At 39.5% G+C, this 25,856-nt stretch overlaps 2 protein-coding genes across 6 annotated transcripts in view; one reads left to right on the top strand and one right to left on the bottom strand.

Annotated features, from left to right (window-relative positions):
• LOC149278375 (peripheral plasma membrane protein CASK-like) overlaps positions 1 to 25,856 on the top strand; it is a 140,850-nt gene that overhangs the window by 31,909 nt on the left and 83,085 nt on the right. For all 5 annotated transcript variants that reach the window (XM_089502052.1, XM_089502050.1, XM_089502051.1 and 2 more), the window contains exons 3-5: positions 1,141 to 1,246; positions 6,261 to 6,338; positions 13,207 to 13,279. In XM_089502052.1, coding sequence (XP_089358178.1) covers positions 1,141 to 1,246; positions 6,261 to 6,338; positions 13,207 to 13,279 — 257 coding nt within the window. The remainder of the gene's footprint in view (positions 1 to 1,140; positions 1,247 to 6,260; positions 6,339 to 13,206; positions 13,280 to 25,856) is intronic.
• LOC149278376 (putative G protein-coupled receptor 34) lies at positions 20,045 to 21,202 on the bottom strand. The gene has a single exon (XM_089502068.1). The coding sequence runs from the start codon at positions 21,200 to 21,202 to the stop codon at positions 20,045 to 20,047; it is 1,158 nt and encodes a 385-aa protein (XP_089358194.1).

The following is a 25,856-nucleotide window of genomic DNA, read 5'->3' as shown; positions in this document are numbered from 1 at the left end:
GGCAGTAGTGCACCATTATCAGTATCCAAGATTAATGGCACTTTATATTTTTTTTTTTCTCCCTTTTAAGAGAAATTTGCAATCTGCATAAAGATTTTAGCCTCCAGCACTTTCCACTACAAAACGGAGCAGTCCTCTTGTCAAGGCCAGGTTAAAAAGCTTGGGGGCCCTGGAGCACTTATACAACGAGCCATTCTTTTTTTTCCCTGCCCCGATCTATTTTTTTCCCCACCAACACAAAATGAAACACAATGTAAAATTAAGTTTATTGTAGATTCCTTCATTATGTCACACCATGTTTAGATTAAGCATTGGCATCTCATGTACCACCTAATGTAAAGCCTGACCACTGCCCATGTGCAAACCATGGATATACTGCATATATATACCCTTCTAACAGTATGTCACATTCACAACAAAAAATGGGAGTAAATAATATACACATAAAATAAATCGCTGACGTCTGTCATTTCCAAATTAGGCCAATTATAAGTACAAATCAAATATTTTTGTGGGTGTGTCTCACAAATGACCAGATGTGATAAATGTTTGAAAAATCTAAATCCGCCTAACACTATTTCGTAAGGCAACAGAAAAGGGCTTCTTTGTTTATGCTTTAGGTCCGTGCCGGGCAACTTGTGACGAGGAGAGCATTGGCTGGTGCCCAGGCCCATTTAAAAATCCAGACCTCCCTTCATCCCCCCCCATAAAGAATATAACATAAAATCCACATTTCTCAATAAAGCCCTGAGCTTTTCCAGGTGACTGCAGAAATATTAATGAACAGGGAAACAAAACGGGTGTTTTTTCACAGTAAACGCCATCTAGCCGAGTCTTATTTCTAGTGCGTCAGTCTTGTGACTCCCTGCGTTTATACTGTTCTTTACCTGTCTACCTAAAGAAAACCTTATTTTGCAGGAAAAAATTTAATATTTGAAGCGCATATTTCAGTTGAAGCACATTGTATTGTTGTTATACCTTTAGGGAGGAGGCTGCTTATGGAGGAACGTTTGCCACACATCCCCCAGCTCTCCATGTTGTTGTGCTTTCCGTTTGGGCAATAAATACAATTATCTAGTTAGTAACGTTGCTGTTATTTTTGTAACATTCCTTCATTTTTTCCCCCTCTGTAATTTACAGATTTGAAGAGAGAAGCGAGTATATGTCACATGCTAAAACATCCACACATTGTCGAGCTCCTGGAGACGTACAGCTCAGATGGAATGCTCTACATGGTCTTCGAATTGTAAGTGCTTCCCTCCGTGGTAATGTCTGCTGTTGCAATTGGCATTCTGCAGTGTCCATTTTCACGCAAGGATAATTGCATGTAGAAAACATTGTGACGTAGGATACCGTGTGTTCTCATGGTCATACAGTCATAATGTTTGAAAACTATGTACGGTAAGTAACATGAAAATCTCAGCTCAAAGGAAAAAAACATGGCTGTTCCTTCCGGTTTATAGATGTGCATACCTTTAATGCATACGATGGCTGCATGATGTCCCCTTTGAAAATGCATTGGGGGATTCTGCAGAATTATTTTTTTTGTGTTCCTCTATTGGTTATGGTGGCGGTAAGATTATCTCCGTTCTGTTCATTGCCCCAAATCTGCAGGCCGTGGTTGTTTCTATCTCCGACTTACCGTATTTTCCCCATGTATAAGACGCACCTTAATTTTGGTTTCCCCGAAATTTGAAAATAAATGTATTACATAGTTATTGAACTCAAGTTTTATTTATCATAACATTCATACTCCTCCATCACTCCTATCCATTAACTGCCCCTAAATTAATCCTAAAAACCCAATTAACCATAACTGCCCCTAAATTTACCCCCACCTCCCCTAACTTTCAGCAGCCCAAATCATTTTTTACTTACTGTTAGATGAGTTGCTTAGCCATGTGGACGCTATAAGGAAAGGGGCGGGGTCAGTGTGCAGGGATGGACTGTTAATCAGAAAGGGGTGGGACCAATTGTCAGTGTGACTGCAGGGAGGGACTGGGAAGTAGTAACTGCAATCTACAACCACTGTATAAGAAATTAAAAATGCGGGGTCTAAAAACTAGGTGCGTCTTATACATGGGGAAATACAGTAAGTTGTAGACCATCGCCTAGAACTTCCCCAGTGCAAACTAATAGCAGTGTTAAAGAACACTGTAGTACACATGAACAACTTCAGTCCTATATTGAGTATGTTGACTAGAACCGTTGCGGTTATGAGAAAATCTTATTAATTCCTACTGGAAGTAGACAATTATACCAATCAGTAGAGGGTGCTGTTGTACTAAGTGTAATAAGTGCTTGATGACCCTTTTCCTAGTTGAAAATAATGTGGCAATCGTATATTGAAGTAGTAGCAAAGATATTCTCTTAGATGGACACTTTCCCTGAGATTCTTCATATATTATCCATTTAATTGTCAGTCGCATATATTCTATTTCAAAAAATGCAGAACTAATGCTAACTTTCCTTCTGAGATCAAGTACTTATAAGGAGGTAAATGTGTTCGTCATAGGTCTTCATTTTTCTTAATTTGTGACTTATTCCACCGTTTGAGATGCTCAGATATGATTAAATCAGAGCAAAAAAGTGTCTGCGCCAGTCTGTATGACTGAGATTAGTTTAAAAAAAATCTGGGTCAGACCTGAGTATCTCTAGATGTGCATTCATTTTAAATAAATACATTTTAAAAAAAACCGCATATCTTGATGAATACACAGGGACAACTTGCTTAAACGTGCAAGTGGGGGAGGGATTGTCTGCAAATTCAGTTTGCTGAGTTCCTTTCTGTTTCGCAAGAACAAAAACTGCAACTTGGGGAACTGTATCTTGTCAAATATAAGCTGATTTCTCTAAACTTCTTGTGCATCCTACAAATATATCTGGCTTCTTGAAACGGACCCAAGGTTATTTTTATGTGTATGGTCTGCAGAAATTTAAGAACATATTAATGCTTCCTAAGTGAATCCAGAGTAAATGCCACACTTAATTTTTGCAACAATAAGCTAAGTTTGTTTGTGCCACATTCCTTTAGCGATATTTTATGGCATTGAACACAGAATGAAACCATTCATATTTGCTGTTTTTACTTATAAAGAAACTGAACTTTAGTTAATAAATATGAGTGCTATTACTTTCCTGGCCAGTGCATTCTGATTCAAGGTAGTCCATTGTAATTGTTTTGTGTTTTAGTTTTTTTGTTTTTGTTTTGTTTTTGTTCTTCCAGAAGCTCTGACCTTGTACCTTAATGTTTTGATGTAATGTTAACAGCTTGTTTCTATTGTGTTTATGGTAGGGGAGCTCTAAAGATCAGAACAATGAAGCTAGAGACTAAGATTATTTTAGGGCTTTAACTCAAGGACTATGTAATTCTAAAGCGAAGAGATCAGGTGTGTTCAGGCTTTTACCATTAGTTACTAACTAATGGTGAGAACCCAAGGTGATCATATACCGATCAGCCATAACATTATGACCACTGACAGGTGAATAACACGGATAATCTTGTTACCATGGCACCTGTCAGTGGATGCGATGTATTAGGCAGCAAGTGAGCATTTCATCCTCAAAGTTGATTGGGAAAAATGGGCAAGCATAAGGATCTGCAACTCTCATGGGGTGTTCCCAGTTGGTACAAGGAAGGAAAATCAGGGAACCGGCAACACCGCTTGGGTGCCACGGGTGGCCAAGGTTCATTGATCCACATCGGCGGAATAAAGGCTGGCCCATGTGGTCAAATCCAACAGACGAGCTACTGTAGCTCAAATTGCTGAAAGTTAATGCTGGTTCTGATAGGTTCAGCCAGGGCCGGCCTGACAATGGAGCCGAGTGGGGCAACCGCTCCAAGCCCTGAATCCTGTTTTCTTTAATGTCATGTGGGCCAAGTACGCTTACCAGCTTCTCAAGAATATTTTTTATTTCACTTATACATCCCATCAGTTGCAGGGAGGCTCCTACCATGACATAAGGGGCATTAGAGACAGAAACATTCATATGTCTGTACTTAATAGTATCCCAGTCAACGCACAGGTTTACTTGGGCTGGCTGTGATGCTTTAAAACTAAATAAGATATCTGTGCTGTTCATATTAAGCAATTCAAATTGTATTTTTATTAGAATTTCCCCTCCCAAAAAAGGCAGTGCAGTGTAACTAAATGCTTCTTACATTCAGCTACAAATAAATACTGGTGATTCAATCTGGCTGGTAAGATAAAATATATATATATACCGTATTGGCTCGGATATAGGCCGCCCCCGTATATAGGCCGCACCCTAAAAGTTTGGTGCTTTTTTAAAGAAAAAGTTTTTTTTCTTTAAAAAAGCACCAAAAAAACATGCTGCCACTCTGTCCTCCCTCCCCGAGATATGCTACCACTATCCTCCTCCCTGCCCGAGATATGCTGCCACTGTCCTCCCTCCCCGAGATATGCTACCACTATCCTCCTCCCTCCCCGAGATATGCTACCACTATCCTCCTCCCTCCCCGAGATATGCTACCACTATCCTCCTCCCTCCCCGAGATATGCTACCACTATCCTCCTCCCTCCCCGAGATATGCTACCACTGTCCTCCTCACTTACCGGAGCAGACTCCCGGGTGTCTTGCGGGGCCGGCAGGGGACATCTACGCAATACGCGTATACAACTTCCGGTGCGGAAGTTGTATACGCGTATTGCGTAGATGTCCCCCGCCGGCCCCGCAAGACACCCGGGAGTCTGCTCTGGTAAGTCTTGGGGGCAGAGGTAAAACGCACCGTCCGCACGATGCACTTAGACAACCTTCCGTGCCGGCACCCCCCCCGTGGGAAGTGCTGGCAGGGGAGGCTGTCTGAGCGTATCGGGGATTAGAATGCAGGTCTGTATCCAAACCCCGCTGCCTGCCCAGCGCCCGGGACTGCATTCGCTAGACCCCGAATATAGGCCGCACCCCCACTTTAAAAACTTAGTGGGGGAAAAAAGTGCGGCCTATATTCGAGCCAATACGGTATATATATGTATATGTATGTATGTGTGTATGTGTATGTATATATATATATGTATATGTATGTATATGTGTATGTATATATATATATATGTGTATGTATGTGTGTATGTATATATATATATATATATATATGTATGTATGTATATGTGTATGTGTGTATGTATATATATATATATATATATATATATATATATATATATAATGTTCTGGGCTACTTTCTAGGAGATCTCCCTGAGAACCCCTCAAAAGATTAATGTTATAAAGTCCTCTGATGTTTGTCACGTGCAGGGAGACCTGTTCATGCGTGAGTGAGCTGATGAATGAGTAAAGAGCTAGAAGTATTTGGAAGTATTATACAGAATCCCCATGCGTTTTCAAAAGGGACGCCATAAAAATTTTAAAGGGACCTCCCAGCTATCAAATGCATGAAAGTGATGACTGGAGTGTCTCTTTAATGAATCTGTAAATACTCCGTTGATCACAAAGTTAATTTCTGCCACCTGTAGTGTATTATGCAGCTTTTCTCTCATAACATCCGTGATCTTGTCATGTTTCTCTAGGGTATTATAAGCTGAAAAGTTTGCCCTGCTTTTTGTTTCTGAAATTGTGGCCTTTCTTACTCATCTTTCCACGCTGACTAAGTGCTTCTGATTACTTCAGAGGAAGTCCTGTCGGCTCCGATTATGTGTGCTTTTTGGTGAAGTGAATTACTGTAAAACTAGAACGTGAATATCAATTGGAAGCTTCTTTAATGTGTCTCTGAATTTACCACTGTGATACAGACTTCTAAATGCGTGGAGCGTGTGTGGAGAATTTGATTGTTCCAAAGAAACAATCATGGGTGCAAATTATCCCTTTTAAAGCCCTTTAAAATCCTCTTAGTCTGGGACACTAAATCTGTGTATGTTTCAGGATGTAATAAGTAATACTGTGTGTGTATATATATATTATATATATATATATATATATATATATATATGTGTGTGTGTGTATATTATATATATAAATTTTCTATTGTGTTCATCATCACACATAGTCATCGTTAAGCCCCGCATGAAAATTCCTTGTCTGTTTGATTCTGGTAGCTTATTGAAAGTCTGAAGTAATGAAAATGTCAGAACAGAATATTGATTATGCATGCTAGTTTTGCAATATTTTGTACCCAGATCTCAAATGTATACGGTGTGGTGGTGGTTTTCTTCTATGAAGGCTCGTTGTTCAGGTAGGTCATGTTTTCAGCTTCACAGCAGACACTGATTCCTTCCCGTCTTTAATTACAGTATGGATGGAGCCGACCTGTGTTTTGAGATTGTGAAGAGAGCAGACGCTGGTTTTGTCTACAGTGAAGCGGTTGCCAGGTACGTAGTAATACCAGCATAATGAAATGGTGCTTGCGTTTCAGCACTGAGCCAGCCAGTGTAATCTAATTTTGGTTTCTAACATGTTGAAATAGAAAAATATGCTAATGTTTGATCATTAGTTTACAGAAGTGCTGAGCATTTCATGACCCTTTTTATTTTTCTTCATTTCCTCCTAATTTATGTGATTAGATTACTGAAGCTCACTTTCTAGAGCTTCCAGAGTGTTCATTAGCACATTAGCATTCTGTGGCTGCTTTAAAACCGAAACTGCTTAGGGCTTGGTGTGTTTAAGAGGAGTAATAAACTGTTTTCACTTCCATTGATAGGTACAGCCCTGGGTTTGAGCTTGGATGGTTCTTGAAATCTTTATATTGTTTGCCTATACTACTTCCACTACTCCTTTTACAAAGTAGCCTTTTCTTGCATTAGCCTCAATCGTCCCCTTTCTTGCTCAAGCATGCACTCTAATTCTTGTGCTTCTCTTGGACTTTATTTAATCCCTTTACACATTATTTACTCTAGAGCAGCAATGTCGAACCTATGGCACATGTGCCACAACAGGCATGCCAAGGCCTCTGTGGTGGCACATGGCCATGCTGACGCTCTTTCCGGAGGCAGACTGGATTGACCGCTGAAGGAGTAGGGCCAGTTGGGTAGATCCTGGATCTCCCTTTAACCTGCCCAAAATAAAAGGGATCATGGGGTCTGTTCAAGTAGACCTCTGTTTCACTGCTCCCTCGCAAAGCGAGTCTCAAATCCTGATGCTCAGAGCCATGATATGATGTCATCAAGACCTCTCGCTCCCACTACAGAACTTCAGATGGGGAGAAAGGGGAAATATAGCACGATTTATGGAGAGATATAGAAGAGCGGTAACTGAGGAGTGAGAAATTTGAAGGGGAGATAATGATGAATGGGGACAGAGGAGAGATAAGATAAGGAGAGGTAATGGGGACAAGGGGGAGATAATGCGAAAAAGTCAGGGTAATAGAGAAAATGTAAAGATACAGATATGAGGGGGGGTAATGAGAGAGGGGAGAGATGGAAAATGTTAATCATTTCCTTTATCATATCTTAATGAAGAAAATGGCGGTGGCAGCAGCCGCACATGGGTTCAGTCTGGGAAACCAACTATTTGAGCTATATATATTTCTATACAGTTAGGATAAACAGGATGAGTACAAGCTGTGTGTGTGTGTATAAATATATATATATGTACATATAATGTATGTATGTATGATCTGGGCTCGTCATGGCAACTAAAAATAACTTCCTGGCGCCTGGGTGGTATGCCTGGTATTGGTGTAAGGGCCCCCCCTGCTTGGTGAGAGGGTGACGTGTGCCCTGGCATAATCATGGGAGGCAGCAGCAGACAGTCAGTTTTGGCTGGCTTCTAGATCCAAATCAAATTTGTCCACCCATGACTTAAACAGGATGGGTGGAAGGTGTTTGGTTGCATCTCAGATGGAACTCATGTGCTGCAACTGTCTTTTCGTTAAGATAGGGGAAAAGGAGGGTTTTTCCTGGCATATAGTGGCAGTACAGATGGGTGTTGTTCCTTAGGGACAAGGATCTGAAACAGAGTTAAAACCCTCCCCCTTCCCTAACTCCTCCTCCTTCTTACCCATAAGAGCACACCGGACCAAACACAGCCAGTTCTTCCTTGTCAGGGACGGACATGTAGTTTGGTGGGGGCACACGGGTTGTGTCCAGGGGGATCCCTCCTCCGATTGCTCCCCGGGTGGTGAGCAGAGTGAGGTAGGAACACCCGCATCGGCGGATGTTACGGAACAGAATGAGAGTTCTCTCTCTTCAAGCCGGCAAGGGAAGGAGCACAGCATAAACACAAAATTTAAACTTTATTTTAGCTGTGCAGTCCAGTCTGACAGCAGTGGGGCTTGTCAGTACTGGATATCCGTGGCACCAACCCCCCACACGGATTGAGGCGTTTTAAGGTAAGATTAATTAATCTTAACCTTAAAAAAGCATCTGCCCTGTAACATTTTTTTTTTTTCTTCTAAAAAGATAAAGGCTCCTTTTAAGTCCGGATATATTTCGTGCACTGAGTGTGCCACCCCCTTGCCGGACAGCTGCAAAAAGGAGTTATGTTATCCTTGCTCAGCTTAACTTTTTGCTAAAGGAAAACAGGACATGCAGTTTTTGGGCGTTGGCTTCTAGACAACCTTGCACGTACCTTTTAACCATTCAAGATTACGTCTGTTTATGCTTTGGAGCCCAAGTTTGATAGTCTCATTCACGTTGGTTCCTGAATCTGTTGTCTCTGGGGAGATTTCCAGGGAGTAAGCCTATGGTCAAAACACCCTTAATGCGTCTCGGTAGCTAAGAAAGCATGGGCCTGGTTAATTTCCACCTGGGAATACCAGGTGTTAAAAATCTACTAATTCAGGCTCGTCTTGTGAGGATTCAGAAGATAAAGCTCCCCTTCCTCCACAAGAGCTTTGTAAATTGTCTAAGAAAGAGGTAGTCCGTGAGAAGCATCCAAAGGATTTTGCATGTTGCCTAAACTACAGGATTAGATGCATAAGGAATAGTCTATCTGGGCGAGAGATACTTTTTCTGAGCATTTTAGGGGTTTAGCTTTAAGGTGAAGAGAAATAAGAACAAAGGTAAATGTTCAGATTGCTCAGCTTTCAAAGAGAACATCCATCCCTATTGGAGTTGTCTGGTCTTTAAGGCCGATGGATAAGAGGGCAAAGACATCCTGTTGGCCTATGTTCCAATCTTCAGGATTCCCGTGCAAGTAGCATTGTCTAGCGCTTCAGCGGCTAGAGCTCTAGGCATCTGGTAACAGGCATTATTGCCTACGGCCATACCTCCCTGTATGCACCTGATCACGTCTGATCGCAGAAACCAAGCAGGGTTGGGCTTGGTTAGCATTTGGATGGGAGGCCTTCCTGATACAGAAGTATCTAGTCAATTTAGTCATTGTATCTGCCAAAGAAATGCTTAATCTCTCAGCCCAAAATATGGGTCTGTCATCAGTGGCCAGGAGAGCTTTTTGGCTGCGATCGTATACGGCAAACTCAGCATCTAAGTCGGCATTGTTTGATTTAACAAAGTGCAGACTATTTGCCTTTAAATGGCCAACACAAGCCACATTCATGTGAAACATTATTTTTTTTTTAGAACTTTCACAGTCAAATCATCACTGGTATCGTTTTGTTTTTCAAGCCAGTTAGCGAACGTGAAATAGTTGCGAGGGAAGCTGCCCAGTTCAGCCATCTTAAACCTGCAGACATGGGATATCTAAAACTTTGTCTCATGTTCCATCCTTCTAAAGAATCATTCCCAAACATCAGGAGTTTTCAGAGTGTTTTACTCCAGGCTGTTCCTGGTCGCGAACCAGTTGGATCCTTCAGTCCAGTTTAAAGATGGTTTAGGCCTGTATTCTATACAAGCGTTTTAGAATGGAAACTATCCTCAGTCACCCAACTACTGAACAAGGAGATTACATGGTGACCATGGACCTGACGGATGCTTATGTGCAGGTGACTATTGCTGTTGAATCCACTAAATTCCTCAGGTTCGCTTTTAGGAACGGGGCGAGAGTTCTCCATTTCCAGTTTGGGTCTCTCAACTTTCAGAGTATTAGGTATCAGGGTCATCCCATACCTAGAGGACTGGCACGTCAAATCCGTTTCAGCTCTGGCCTTAGTTCTCAAGAAGACGGCAGTGTTTCCCCATTGGCAGAGCTCATCAAGCACATGTCTAATGCAAGAGCGTGCTTCCCCAGGATAAGAAGGCTAGATGGAACAGGAGGTACCCATATAAAACACCAGGCCTTTTCAACATTTTTTTTAAGGCGCAGAATTTTTGTAGACAAGGCCAGGACAAATGTTTCAGTAACATCCTAAGAAACGAGCCTAGGCTAATTCTGGTGGAATTGGTGGCCGGCTGCAATGGTTCATACAGACATGTTCTTGATCATGAACTGAAAAGTTCAACCTTATTTTTTTCTAAGTATGCAGTGCTTGGGGCTGATAGTGGACTCCAGCTTCTTATGGCTCTTTATTCCATTATCAAAGATCAGAAAAGTAAGAAGGGTTGTGTCAGCTTTGCAACAAAATCCTATCTGGTCCTTCAGAAAAGCTATGAGCATCTTGGGCATTCTGACGACTTGTATCCCTCAGTGAGCTGTTCCAAGGCACATATAGGCCACTTCGATGGGACTTCATTAGGCATTAGTCCCAGAAAGAAGAAGATCCGGACATCAACTTCAGTTTCCAAGCCCAATTGAACTGGTGGAAGAGGACAGATCTTCTCAGCAAGGGTCTTTGCTTTCATCACCGTCAGTAGATTATTATTATTATTATTATTATTATCCTTTATATAGCGCCAACAGTTTATGCAGCGCTTAATACAATACATAAATTCAAGGGATATGACAAGACAAGAATTGACAGACTAAGACAAACCGATACATTTGGTGGAGAGAGCTCTGCTCGCAAGCTTACAAGATCACGCTGACCACAGATGCCTCAAAAATAGACTGGGGAGCGCATTTTGGTTACCTCTTTAGGCAGGGCAAATGGTCACTAACAATCTTCCCAGTCCTCAAATTATCGAGAACTAAAATTGTTTTTTTTCTGGCCCTCAAGTAGTTCAGTCCTTGGCTAAAAGGGAAAGCTGTAAGACTTCAGGCCTTCTCGGAAGAAGTCATGGCATGGGCTCAACAAAACCAAGAAGATTTGTCAACTACGCGTTTCAGGGGAAGGGACAATTGTTGCACATGACCTCAGCAGTTCGAATTGATCCCTAAACAAAATTATCTTCTCCATCCTTTTTTTGGCCTTCTAGGAATCGATCTTGTGGCAACCAGAGACAACCGCAATTTTTTGGGTTTTAGCCTCTCTGTATTCATGGGTCAACACTCTGGTGCTGGACAGTATGTCAGTGATATGAAGATTCAGGATGGCTTACATTTTTTCTCCAGTGGCGATGATCCCACGTGTCCTCCTCAAGATTCTAACGGACTAGGCCAGGGTCTTAACATCTAACCCCTATTGGCCAATTTAACTTAGTCCTAAACAATATGGCCTCAAGAATATGGCCATCAGAATTCCTTCAGATGGTCGTTTTGACGGCCTAGCTTTGGATTATCCTTAGAGATAATGGACTCCCATGACATGGCTGATGTCCTCCTTATTCAGAGGTTTCTGGCTTGGTGATACATGTTTTTTTATTTCTTCTAGTTCCGTCCTCGTGTTTTTTGCAAGACGGATTCTCAGCAGGTCTTTATGTCTCAACCTCAAAAGGGATCGCGTATTTCCAGAGGAGTCTGTGGCACAGATGGGATGTCCGAAGAGCTCTAAGACATTTCTACAGAACGCACCGCTGCTTTCCGCAATACCGATCTATTTATTTATTTTGGTAGATCTTTAGATCAAGCAGGCCATCTCGAGGTGGCTTACAGAGACCATTCGACTAGCTCACTCAAGCAGCCGGCAAGTCATCTCATCCCATATTTCGTCTCGCTCCACAAGAGCTTTGTCTGGGTCTAGGGTTGAAAAGTCGACCTCATCTCCTGAAAAAATATATGTACCCGGTCTTCCTTCGATGCATTTGTCCAGCATTACTGACTTGACTTCTTCTCCTCCTCTGTGGCCTTTTTCAGGCGCAAGATGCGCCAGTCAGTGGCCTCTTAAGTATTCCCCTCCCATTGGTTATCTTGTCTTGCTATATCCCATCTGTACTGCCACTATATGCCAGGAAAAACAGGAATTTTATACTCACCGTAAATTCCTTTTTCCTTAATATAGTGGCAGTACATGTTTCCCTCCCTCATTTTGTCTACCATTAAAGATATTTTGCAAGCAAGTTTGTATTCTTGGTACTTACTGGCTGTGTTTGGTCCGGTGTGCTCTTATGGGTAAGGAGGAGGAGTTAGGGAAGGGGGAGGGTTTTAACTCTTTGTATTTCAGATCCTTGTCCCTAAGGAAGAACACCCATCTGTACTGCCACTATATTAAGGAAAAAATAATTTAGCCAAAACGTTTTTTTTGTTGTAAAAACAAAGTTTGTTAGAGCATCAAACATAATGCCCATTATTCTTCAATTTGGTTATATATAGATAGATAGATAGATAGATAGATATATATATAATATATAGCAATTGCTTATGTGTGTGTCTGCCAAAGCTGCATGCCTGTGTGTATGGATTTGCGTGTGAGCATATGCTTGTACAAGTATATTATGTGCTGTGTTGGCACTTCAGGGTCCTCAACTTGGTTCAATGCAGAAAATTGGGCACTTAGGCCAAAAACATTCGCCATCACTGATCTAAGGAGAGGTATTTTGGAAAGTGTGACTGCCGTAAATGAAAACTCTGGTAAGATCCATTAATCATGAGCCTTAACGTTTTATAATCTCGTAAAGCAATGCATTTGCAAATACACACATTAAGCGATATATAGTAAGTGAGCGTTCGACAAATCCCAGGTCACCATGGCGACAAATTTGTGCCTGGCGCCTAGGCTTCGGCAGGTTTGGGTTATGTCATTTCCCAGCGCTCAGATGCAAGCAGTGTGTGAGGACTGTGAGAGAACAGGCAGCAGACGAGCTATCCTGAGCCAACAAATGTAGAGGTTAAAAAAGTGTGTGTGTGTGCGCAAGTATGTTAATGAGCGTATGTGAATATGTCACTGTGTGTTAAATAGTGTTTGGGGGGGAACTACGCTGTGCTGTTTTGGGTTTTAACAGCTTTCTATATGGCAGCCTCACTCATGACTCCTGCAGTGTGCCGCCCCCCCTCCAACAAACCCCCCCCCCAAAAAAAAACACAATGTCTAGTGCCATACTATGCTGTTGCAATACCTCTGTATTGAGTTTTTTTGTGTTTTTGCAGTCACTACATGCGCCAGATTCTTGAAGCCCTGAGGTACTGCCATGATAACAACATAATTCACAGAGATGTAAAGGTGAGATGCCATTTTAGACATTTTATGGAATGTGTATTTACTACCATTAAAGGGATACTGCAGACATATGTATTCAGTAGCAAATGGACGATGCATTTCAACAGTTTGCCTGCAACCCCAGTTCCTTGAGTTATCAGTGCACTGTATAAACAAAAACAAGTCGTCTACAACGCTGGCTTACTTCAGAAATAAAATAATAATAATAATAATAAAAAAACCTTAAAAAGAGAATACATATTCAGTTTAAAATGAATAACATGGATCACATTGATAATTCAAAATATATATATTCCCATACAAACATTTTTGGTCAGTTACCAAAATTTTGGTTTAAAGCTGAAAATGCTAGGGAGCCAAAAACTTTATTTTTTTACTTTAAACGTATGCGTGTATTTCCCTTTTTTGCTTGTATTCTCTGCAATTAAAAAAAAAAAAAACTAAAAACTTGCATCCCATAAATATTACACAGAAGTTAGTTGTCATGTGTATATATAAACTGCCAAAATATTGTAAGAAGTTACAAATCAATATAAAACTGAGAGAAGGAAATACTATATAACTATATTGTCATGATATTGTAAAATCATAAGAACAAGTCATAAAAGCAGAACAAAATAAAAAGTGCTTTCTGTGATAGATGTAAAGGATGTTTAGTCCCTGACAGCTGTGGGGGGGTTGGGGGTTTAGTTGCTGAGAATACCTTATGATGTGGACAGAATCGCGAGGTGCTCCACTTTAATAGGTTTGACTATATTCTTAATATGCCTAGGTGACCTTAAGAGAGTACTGCTCCATGTAAGCCTGTTGTTGCACACTATCGCTTTACCTTGTCCAGAATGAAACATAACAGGGGCTGATATAAGCAATAAACGCTAACAAGAACAGCACAAACTAATAGCAAAAGTATTGTAGGTCAAATGTTCTCCACTTACTGCTTTAACTCGGAAATTGCATTAGCTATTGAAACTCTCTTACTTCCACTATTTGTCTCTAAAATTGTTGGGCTTATTGGCTGCTGTTGAGTCAGTGTCTTCGGAAGCCTTGCAAAAAATCCTGTGAACGTTTCTCTTGAAGACCTCATCTAGGCACAAATACACAATTGGGTCAGTGCAACTTCTGAGTTCGGCAAGGCAAAGTAAAATGCATTTTATTTCCACTAAACTGCTCTGTAGCCTGGAGTTCCCCTGAAATGCATAGAGGAGGATTCTAGAGAAGTAATAAGGGGCAAAGCAAACCACTAACAAAACTATTATTACAATAATATTTCTTTGTACTATGCTGTGAATTAGGTATTTTTTGCAGATGCTGCTATTGGCCTGTAGATCCTTTATGTGCTTAATGAAGAAGTAGTAAAACAGTAACACTATAGTAGTAAATACAAAATAGCAAGCAGATTCCACTAATGTGCCTATTATAGTATATGAATTTCCAATTTCAACGTCTTCATTGAAGCACAAATTGTGTGGACCATCATACTGTGTGCTAGAGGAAAACAAAATATTTGGGCACAATACAACAATCCACACGCAAATGCACAGATACTTGGCAAATCTAGGGTTGCGAAATGTTTTTAAAAGCTGCCCAACAATGATCTTCCCAAATATCCGAGCAGAATTCTGCATCCTTCTCTCGTTTCTCAGTAGCATGGCATAACGGCTGACGGCAATCCAGCAGAAAATAGTAATGCTTACACCCATACTGCTGTGGGTTAAAATGTTGGAAGCGTTGATCACCACCGTACATTTTGTAGAATGGAAAGGCCAGTGGTTTGCATTTGTGTAATAGGCAACCTGAAAGGGCATGCCCATAGACACCATCACGTTCGAAATTGCCAGGTTGATCAAATAGATGTGTGTTGAGGTCTTTTTGTTTATATACCTGACAAATATCCAAAGAGTTAATAGGTTTCCACACAAGCCGGGCACAAACATCAAAGAGTAGAGAATGGGAATGCCAACAGTAGAAATCCTACTCGATTTGATACATGATGAGTTGTTCCACATGACTTCAATCGGCTGCCTAAAAATAAGTTATGATTAAGTACACCATGCTTATTGGCAATGCATGCATTGTATGCGCAGGCATAGTGTATAACGTAGCCTTCTCAAGCACAAACAGTTATTGCAGTTCTTGCAGTAGGCAAGCATTAAAAGGGACAGTACCATGAAAAAGTTACTGGTGCATGAAAGTGATTAGCAATGCAGCTGCCTTTTTATGCATATGATTATATGTATGCCGGCTAATCATGCGAACCTGTCCAGCTTTCTTTTAGCTAAAACATGTTGTCTTTTTATGGGAAGATAGGTTTAGTAATAAGTTCTACAAAGAAAGGCAACTTGACCCAGTGTACTACATAGTTTAAAGTCACATGGAAAGAAAAAAAAAAAACTAAAAAAAAAAAAACTTCTTTAGCGTAGAATACAGTAATGTAGCTTAACATTGACAAAAACCTAGTTGTCTCATTTTGTTTCAATAAACTTTTTATCTGCAGATAACATTATTGTTGTGTGATGTATATTGGGTCTCTTTCTCTGTACAATCACCACACTATGAGCGGATTCTTTATTGCAATGCCACTGAAGTCCATTCTTCCATAGACTTAAACTTGTCACAGTGTCTGGCTAGGTGATTAAGACTGAGACATTCTGTTTTGTTTAAAACAGTCAATGTATTACGGGTTTAGGGTGTTTGTGTAGTAGATTGTGCTAAGGTAACACAGGTGCCATACAAATGGCAATTAGGCTTCTGCCTGAATAGGTTATAATATGCAAAATTAGAACTATGCAATATTTTGGCTGGATAGAAGCAAGAGCAGTCCATTATTACCCATACACACAGTTATATTATATATATATATATATATATATATATATATATATATATATATATATATATATATATATATATATATATATATATATAATATAATCCCTATACCAGAAATTAGAGAGAACTGAACAAAGTAGGCAGTAAGTGTATGTCATTACCTGTTACCGGTTTGTCTTCTCAAGTATAGTGGTAGAGTTGTAAGTGTCTGAGTGTTATACATGAACTTCCTATTTAACTTAAAGCATATATTTTCACTAGAGCCTGCCTGTTTATATATATCTATATATAAAAAAGGTAGTGACGTTTAATCAGCATACCAAATACCAATCAACCTCCAGCGTAAAAGCTACTATTTGGAGAGGAAATGGTTATTTGCAATATGACATTTGTGTATTACCCTAGCAACATTTCATAAAACCGAAGATAGTAACTGTTAGCTCTGTGTCATAGCCACATCCACTTCGAGGGCTTAATGTGCACTGGGGGCATTATGCTGATGCTGCTGTTTCTCTCTGATATACGCGAGTATATTTTTTTCTTTCAAGCTTAATGAATGCAAATAAAATCTTAGAACTGACAGATAAGAGTGTGTCCATTTTCCCCAATGTAGAGTCGCACCTTAATCAGTCCTTTGTCTTATATCGAATACAGGATAGCTTTATACCTAAATTTCAAATTCCTCGCTATATACTCACTTCTACTGGGAGGCTGTTCCATTTATCTCCCTCTCGGTAAAGCAAAACTTCCTTGTGGTAAAGCTAAGTTGCTGAAAATGTAATACACAAAGCACAAAAACCAGAGATGCGCTCTTAAAGGAGTAAAAAGTTGTGGTCTGAGCAATATGGAAAGCATCAACAGATAAGAACCACTCGGCACCTTATATAATATCTAGGAAATCCTCATGCCTATCCCATGCATGCTTATTCTCCATCACTGTATTAATGTCCACTTGTGCTATTCCATACATTCACTAGCCTCTCGGTTAAGTAATATTTTTTGATACTACTTTTAAACATTTGCAGGTCCTCTTGTTGTGGTAGTATTTCTTCTTTTGAATGAACCCACTTCCTTTCTGATGCTGATTCCCGTTAAGTATTTTAAATGTTTGTCATATCACCTGTCTCATCTTTCTTCCAAGCTATAAATGTAAATATTATTTAACCTTTCTGGTATGTTTTATCCTGCAATCCCTGAACCAATTTAGTAGTTGCCCTATCTATATCCTGGAGATACAGTCTCCAGTACTGTATGCAATACTCCAAGTGAGGTCTCACCAGTGCTCTGAGACCTCAGTACTCTTTCTACTGCTAATACCTCTCCCTATACAACCAAGCATTCTGCCAGCATTTTCTGTTGCTCTATTGCATCCTCCTGAAATAATTGCCCCCAAATCTCTGTCCTTGGATGTTTAGATTAGGACTGTATCAAATATTCTATACTCTGTCCTTGGGTTCATTAATGTCCTAGGAACATTATCTTGCACTTATCCACATTACACATCAGTTGCCGAAGCTCTGACCATTTTTCTATTGTACCTAAATCATTTGGCTTATCCCTCCAGGAACATCAACCCTGCAGTGTCATCAGCAAAAAAAATATACCTTATATCAAGACCTTCTGCAATATCAGTAGTAAAAATAAAGAGAATGTGTCCAAGTACTGATCTCTGGGCTACCACATTTGTAACAAGGCCTTGTTCTGAATATACTCTACTGACTACAACTCTGTCGTCACGCAGCCACTGCCAAATGCAAACTCCGGTAGAAGTTTGTCTTCTATGTGACACATACCAGGAGCTGTAAATTCTTTTTTTTTTTTTTTTTTAAATATCAATACGCTACTTGTACTTGTTGCCCTATAACTTGCAAAAAAAAAATGGGTATTTCTAAACTCGGTACAGATATTAGAATCTATTTAGCAGCTTATTTCATGAGCTTTTGTAGGAGAGTAAAATGTTTTTCAAATAAGTCATTTTTTTTTTCTTCAATTTTAAGCATAGTCTATCATTATTATTCTGTTAGGTTAGGTGATATGACTCACATAATGGTATCTACAGAAAATATATATATATATATATATATATATATATATATGAGATAATCCCAGTAGGGAATTTAGAATATCTGCACTCCTGCACTAACTTCCCCCCTCAAAGTCACTTTAGCAGTTTCCACAATTAGTAGATTATCTAACTCTTCTACTGCCCAGGGGTCTATAAATTACACCTACATGAGTTGCTGTGCAAGTACCAAATTTTAATATAACCCAACTGACTTGTGTTAGGTTAGATTGTATGCTATCTTTCACATGAAGGGCTACCACCCTACCCTTGGTTATTGTATGTTGCAACTACTCATTCACACCTCTGAAGAAGCCAGTACTAGCGAAACAGGATGTGAGCTCACAGCACCAGACAAACTTTATGCCACATCTTTTTGACTAATAACATCGAATTTTACATATTTTAACAACTTTTTATATTTCAACTCTCAACTTGTTTCGCCAAACTTAATGTGTGAGCAATACATTTCTATTCTAACCCACATCATGTATGTTTGCGTGTATGTGAAAATCTGCAGTTTCTGTGTTCAGAATTGGCATTATTACCGTAATTCTGTTGAGGAACTATAGCACGTGGTATGTATTTTATAATATGTGTAAATAGCACTCCAGACAGTAGGTGGAGGTGTTACTGTATTAGTTCTTCTCCAAAAGATATGTTAACTTGACAGTAAAGTGTGCTGGCAGCTGTGAAACCTCAAAAAAACAAGCAACTTGATTTTCCGGGCCTGGCTCTTAAAATCAGTTGACTCCTTAATTCATGCACAGGCATGGACATTCACTTTAGCAAATTGTTTCAGAATAAAACCCAATAGCTCTTCTGTGTCCCTGAAACCCCAGCCTGCTACTAAGGCTTTGGTACCAAGTGGAAGGGTTTTCCATCACCTTTACCCACCATACCTTATGTAATGGTACCAAGAGCAGCAAATGGAAGGGACTTTATCTCATCTGCAGAATGTAGGAACCCACTGAAGAACATGGTCGCGGTGCAGAGGCTTTACAATTATTTTTCACATTAAAAAAAAAAAATCTCAAGAAGGTAGAAAGAGGAGGATGTAGGCTATAATATTCCAACCCAACCCTTTTCATTAGTATGTGGGCATTGGAGCATATGGTACTACAATACAGTGTGGTTACTGAGATTACGGGGCAATTTTTTTTTCTATCCCTTCTCTTCTGGATCATTTGCATGTGTTTTATATTCAAGTAAACCCACTTTTTAGGTCAGTCTATGTAGTGTATGTATATAGTCAGATAAATAAAGCTTTTTGCTATCATAGGGGTGACAAAATGTTTTCAAAGGACATCCCCTCCAATTGAAGGATTTTCCCCCAGTTTATTTTTGTCCTCGGAAACCATCTAAAGTTGAAAGAGCAACTTCTTAAATGGATCTTATTCATTACTACCCTTAAAACTAACACTGACAATATTGAATGCAATTAATATTAAACTCGTGTTTGTCTTGAACAGAACAAGTTTCTTATTGCACTTGATTTTGTGTATAATTTTTTTACTAGATAAAGTGGACACTTCCTGCTCGTTCGACAGTAACTTGGAATTATAAAAATAAAGCATTAAGAATACCCTTTTGAAAAATCATTTTTATCAGTTAATCTTAAAGTTAGGCTTATCGTATCATCTATTAAGATGTTGTCCTGTGATACAAATCACTAAGTAAAAATCACGTGCCTTTCTAGTATGCAAAAAGTTGATGTAGTACGATGTAAGCATTTTGCCGTCTTTCCAGAATAACAACTTCATGGTTTTTTGGGTTTTTTCTTTTTTTTGACAGTTCAACTATAATCCACTATATTCTGTTTGCCATTACTTTTACAGTTGATTATGGAGCAGGGCAAGTACAATTATCGGCTTCCTTTATTCAAAACCCTTGTTTTTGCTAAGCTTGGAGCCAATTGTGCTGTGGGAGTGACTGCTGGGAGTTGGCACACAAACATTTTCATTCAAAGTATGTCCCGGATGCATATCTGAAGTATTGCTCTCGCTCCTCCCGGAGTCTCCTCCAACTCTGCAGATCAGCTGAAATACAGTTTTCCGGATGCTTCGAGAGAGTAGGAAATACATGATTGGATCTAGACAACTATTCAGAGCAGACAAGACCAGCATTATCTCATTGGTTTTGTGAATGACGTCAGTCCAATAGCAGGAAGTATTCTGCAGCTGAGACGTAATATAGAAAATTCTAAACGTATGGTAAGGCACAAAGCATACAGTGAAGATGAAAAGCACAAAAAAGGATTTCTGCGCTGTGCCAATATATTTTCCAGCACTTGGGAGATGAGATCTTTCCCTGGATATTCTGAAAAGGTTCTTTGCAATTTTTACATAAGACAAAATCAGTGAAAGGAAAACAAGCCAGAAGATCAGTACAACTAGGTAGTTGAACACTGCTTGCCAAACTACATCCTTTTTGTCCGTGTAGTAAAAGCACAGGTTCCCGTTTGTGTTTTCTTTCGTTGACTGATTAACAATGAGAAATATGACGGCAACAGTTGCTACGGCCCACAAACAGCAGCAAATCCGAATGCTGCATTTTCTGTTAGGCGCTTTGTGGCGCCGCAGGGACTTTTTTACTTTAACATAACGATCTATGCTTATTAGGCCCAGAAGGACGATGCTCATGTACATGTTCATGTAAAACAAGTTACCGATGACTTTGCAGAAAACTACACCCAAATTCCACTTGCGTAAAAGATGATACGCTATCCGAAAGGGAAGGCAGAAAATCATTAACAGATCTGCTATGGCTGTGTTGAGGAGGTACACTTGGATGGAATTTCTTTTGCTGTGGATGCACAGGAAAACATACAAGGCTAAAATGTTACCCGTCAGCCCAATGGTAAAAACAATTCCATATAATACTGCTAAGGCCACGTCTAATGATCTCTCATCTGCTGAGCATTCCGAGATGTTAGATGTACCTGTACTGAAGAATTCCGTAACGGCGGTAAAATTATCCATTAGAAAGTTTGTGTGTGCAGACAAATGGGAATAAGGAGCAGAGGAGGGACCCATGCTTGCATCACCTGCAAAAGAAGATAAATTGTGTGAGGTTCCAGCGTGGTACATGTATATGTTGTACAAACACTATTAAAATACACACTGAATAGCAAAACAAAGTTTATCTCTTATAGGAACAGACTAGCATTTATTTATAACATACCTTCTGTCCATTTTGCATGAAGTTATTGGTGCTAGAAAATGAGATTTCTGGCTCGTTTCTGCTTTAGTTGTCCCTACTGAAGCATTAGGATGTACAACTTGTGCTTGCTCAGTAACACTTTTGTTGTTCACATTAGGAGTAGCAGCAGACTAGCAAACCAGTGTTCACATAGCGTACACGCAAATGGCGTGTTATTATTACTACTAAGGTTGACAACTGAGCGTGTGCAAAAGGTGTACATATGAATGCTTTTACTTTAAGTTGAAGTGCCTGGGAAAGAGTTAAGAGACTTGTTTTTTTAACTGCAGGGAAGTGCTCCTTTAACAACCACAGATATATCTGAAGACAAAAACACTGACTACATTTTGTTTTTGCTACTAATGAGAAATTAGGAAATATTTTTTAAGTAATTGCCCCAAGTTTTCTCTGCTCACTTCGTGTAGCGTATAACCAAGCTTACATGTTTCCCTGTGGAGCTTCGTTGTCCTTTCACTGTAGTATTTAAAGGACTGTTACAGCCTCATTCTAAAGAGAAATATAAAACATTCATATGTTAATAAAATGCATATGTATGTGTATATAATATATCCTGTAATTGCTTTAACTGGTTCATCATCTAAGAACTATGTTGCTTTACATTAACACTAACAGTGTATTGTTCAACCCTTTTCTTTAAAGGGGTAGTAGAGACATTATTATACAGTAATCTCCAACCACCAGATAAGACCAGAGACTTGTTCCCACAGAAATCTTGTAGTGGTGCCACCACTGCAAGGGATTCTGGGTAGGCATGTGCACATTAGATTAATGATAACCTTTTTTTTGCCTATATATATCCATTTTATAAAATTTGTTCCAATTTGCCCACACCTACCCAGAATCCCTCGCATTAGACCCATTGCGAACAGGTGTATAAAATCAAGTACATAGGCAGCCATCTCCATAGACAAACATTGGCAGTAGATGGTTCATACCGTAGAGCTCAGTAACTTTAGACATGGCCCTATCGTAGGATTCTACCTTTGCATCAAGTCAGTTTGTGAAGTTTCTGCTCCGTTAGATCTTCCACAGTCCACTGTAAATGCTATTACAAAGCAATAGACCACATACTCGTAGAGCAGGACTGCTGAGTGCCAAAGCATGTAGTGCATACAAAATCTTCTGTCCTCTCTAGCATTACTCATCTCTCCAAACTGCATCTGAAAGCAGCTTCAACACAAGCACCGAGAGTCAGGAGCTTCATTAAATGGGATTCCATAACGGAGTGGCAGTATAGCAGAAAATCACTATGCGCACTGCCAGGCATCAACTGGAGCGGTGTAAAGCACGCTGCCTCTGGACATGTGTTCTGAATGAATCCCTCCTCGCTCTCTGGAGGTCTGATGAATGAATCTGCGTTTCCAGAAGAATACCACCATATTGCCTATTGCCTACTGTAAAGTTTGCATGAGGAGGGATAATCGTCTGACATGGTTTTGCAGGGTTTGGGCCCCTTAGTTCTAGTGAAGCCATGACATTTAAGACAATTGTATGCTTCCAACCAGTTTAGGGAAGGCCTTTTCCTGTTCCAGCATGACATAAATATGTGGTTTGATGAGGAACACTGCACTGAACACCTTTGGCGTGAATGGGAACACAACTCCGTTGTGATATGTTATTCTTCGTGTGAAATATTACCACCAACAGTTTAAATGTATAAAGCAGAAACCCACAGGTCGTGTAAATGGGAATCTAAACCTTGTGTGTATAATCCTAGTGTAGCTATAACCACCCCGAAAAAATAAGGGTATTGTAAACAAGATTTAGATCCGTTGTTTTACTACCAATCCACATGCTAATGAAGTTATTGCTATTTTTATAATTACGGCAGAGGTGCTTTGAGGACTGGAGAGCACTTTCAAGGGTAACTAGGATGTTTTGAGAAATCTAAACTTGACAGTAACATTATTTGGAGCACTTTTTTTGACATATTGAGAACAAAAGTTACATTTTATATAAAACGTATGCCCTGAGCTGTTGGCCTTCCCAGAAGATTCTTGTTGTTACTGCACACTGCTATTTTCATGCACAACACCCAAATAGGGTGCTAACCCTGTGGAAGATAGGCAGAGACGGGGTGTTACATAAGATGGATGCCCATATGACCCATGTAAGATTTTTTTTATAAAATGCCTTATTTTAGGAGACACTGTGGTGCAATGTACCCCTTTACACCCCCAGTTTGTTGGGATGCTTTGTGCGTAAAAGAAATTACATATAAGAGAATCTTTCCATGCATTTGGAGGGTAGACCAAATTAAAATTTAAAGGGGATGCTCAGTTATCATATTCAAAGTGCATACCATGGCTAATGTGTTTCATGTACTCTAGCTCTTTTCATGAAGAATGATTGGTTGATATAATAGCAAACTGTTGAAAAATGACTTTCTTGAAATGGAGAAGTAAGCGATGTATATCGTTGCTTCCTATTTTGAAAGAGGCAAATGGAGATGTGGTATAACAAAAACATTTTGTGGCACTTTGGGCCATTTGCCTCAAAACAATTAAGTTCTACAGTTTGTTTACAAGTTGCAATTGCACCCCACTTTTTTTTTTTTTTTTTTTAACAAAGAAAACTGGAGGGTAGGCTTGGCCATAAGAGATGGTCCATGGGGTTGCCCCTTCAGCAAAGTTGGGAAGTTTCAATGTTGAACTCATAACCCTGGTGTATTTAATGTGTAAATGTTTTGGTTATGAGGTGCACACATGCCAAGTTAATCATTGTTTTAATGTCAACCCTTCTTGGGTCTGTTGATTTCATCGTTCCAATGAATCCCTACATGCATTTGCAAGGGATTTTTTTTTTCTTCTCCATTCTGTTGTCATTAGTCAAGTGCTTGCTGTTGCATGTTAAAGCCCAGGTGAAGGGTGGTATTTTTTTCCAACTTGTACTTTAAAGATTGTCTTGTTGTGGACCATCTAGTAGACTGTGCTGAAACGGTACATAAACTATGTTCTGCAGTCCACAAAATGTATTTCACTTAAACTGAGTTTTCGATTAGAAACCTAATATGTTCTGTTATTTCATTAATAGTGCTAGACTTCCCTTTTTTAGGTGACCAAATGGCTTGTAGTGCTTTTATAATGAAGTAACTTGGCCTCTAGCAAGGAGAAAAGCAGTGTTAACCAATAATGCTCATTCATGAATGGGAATGGGAGGAATGGAATGAACTTCACAGTTGCCAGTTTGATTTAGAATAGTAACATCTTGTTCATTCAGTATAAAAATATCACTGTAATATTATGCAAAACCCACACACTCACAGCTAACTTGCAGCCAATATGCTTGAAAGTTGGCAGGGCACAGACAAGAGGAGTCCTTGCTTTTGTGATTATGTAAATCACAATATTTTATTCTGGATAAAATTTGATTTCCAGCCCACAATTCAGGGAATCCACAATCCTTAAGTGCAAAGTGTATTTTCCCAATGAAGAAAACATTTCTAGCACCTTCCTGGTACCTTCTCAAACAATAAGGCACCATGTTCTCCTTTTAGGTAGGCTACTTTTTTCTTTCGAAGAGATGAGCAGATGAGTGATACTCGTGAACTTGGGGTGCTTTGTAAAAAGCTAAATGTACCTCCTGGTCAGGACTGTGTATGTGAAAAGTACTTTCTCCAGTTGGCTCCAGTGATCGATTGAGCGAAGCAAGGGCGTTTTATGCTCATTTGTATAAAATCTACTTCTTTGAAGCAATGGAAAGGCATTGTAAGTTGATGGCTGTAGTTGGCAAAGAGGCAAAAAAATCCGCACGGGTTATGTTCCAATTGAGGTTTAAAAAAAAACAACAAAAAAACCCCCCACAATTTAGATTCCCATAGTTCTTCATATCTTATCCTTCGAAAACATTGTAAAAGCACAAGCTGTGCTGATTACATTTACAGTTCTTCATGAGAGTAATCCAAGTTTAGGATTTTAAGATTTTATTAAATCTAATTTATTTTCCTTGTTCCAAGCTTTCATAAAAAATATAAATAAAAACTGAATAACCATTTTTTTTGTTTTGCAGAATCTGCTATGAATAGGCTAAAATGTATAGTATGCCTTAATGGCAGGAAACTAAGAATACAGAAATATTTGCAAAGGACTGTAAAAACAGCGAACTCTAATGATACTTTACATTTTTTTTATTAAAATTCCTCAAGCGCATGAGAATTCTTCATTAAACTAGCGGTTTTCTCAATTTTCTTTTTGTTGCATAATAAACCATAAATACAGTCGATGGTGATGGCTTACTTGCCGCACTGCTGTGAGAGGTGAAATCCAAACTCCCCCTCGGAGATAATAATTAAATCAGCTAGAGTCTTTGAATGCATCAGGAATCTTGTATAGTGTTTCTGGTATATGCAGATGCTCTAAGAGCTTGAAAGATGAGCAGAAGTGGGTCTGTAACTTATTCTGTGCAGTCTCCCCTCCCCCCCCCCCATTTTTATGTCCCCCTACTTCAAAAGTCAATTTTACTTCAGAG

This window comes from Sceloporus occidentalis, unplaced genomic scaffold (assembly GCF_023333645.1).
Source record: "Sceloporus occidentalis isolate IW3139 unplaced genomic scaffold, rSceOcc1.0.p SCAF_192, whole genome shotgun sequence".
Taxonomy (NCBI): Eukaryota; Metazoa; Chordata; class Lepidosauria; order Squamata; family Phrynosomatidae; genus Sceloporus; species Sceloporus occidentalis.
Note: the sequence above shows the minus strand (reverse complement) of the source record. Positions and strands in the feature narration are given on the sequence as shown.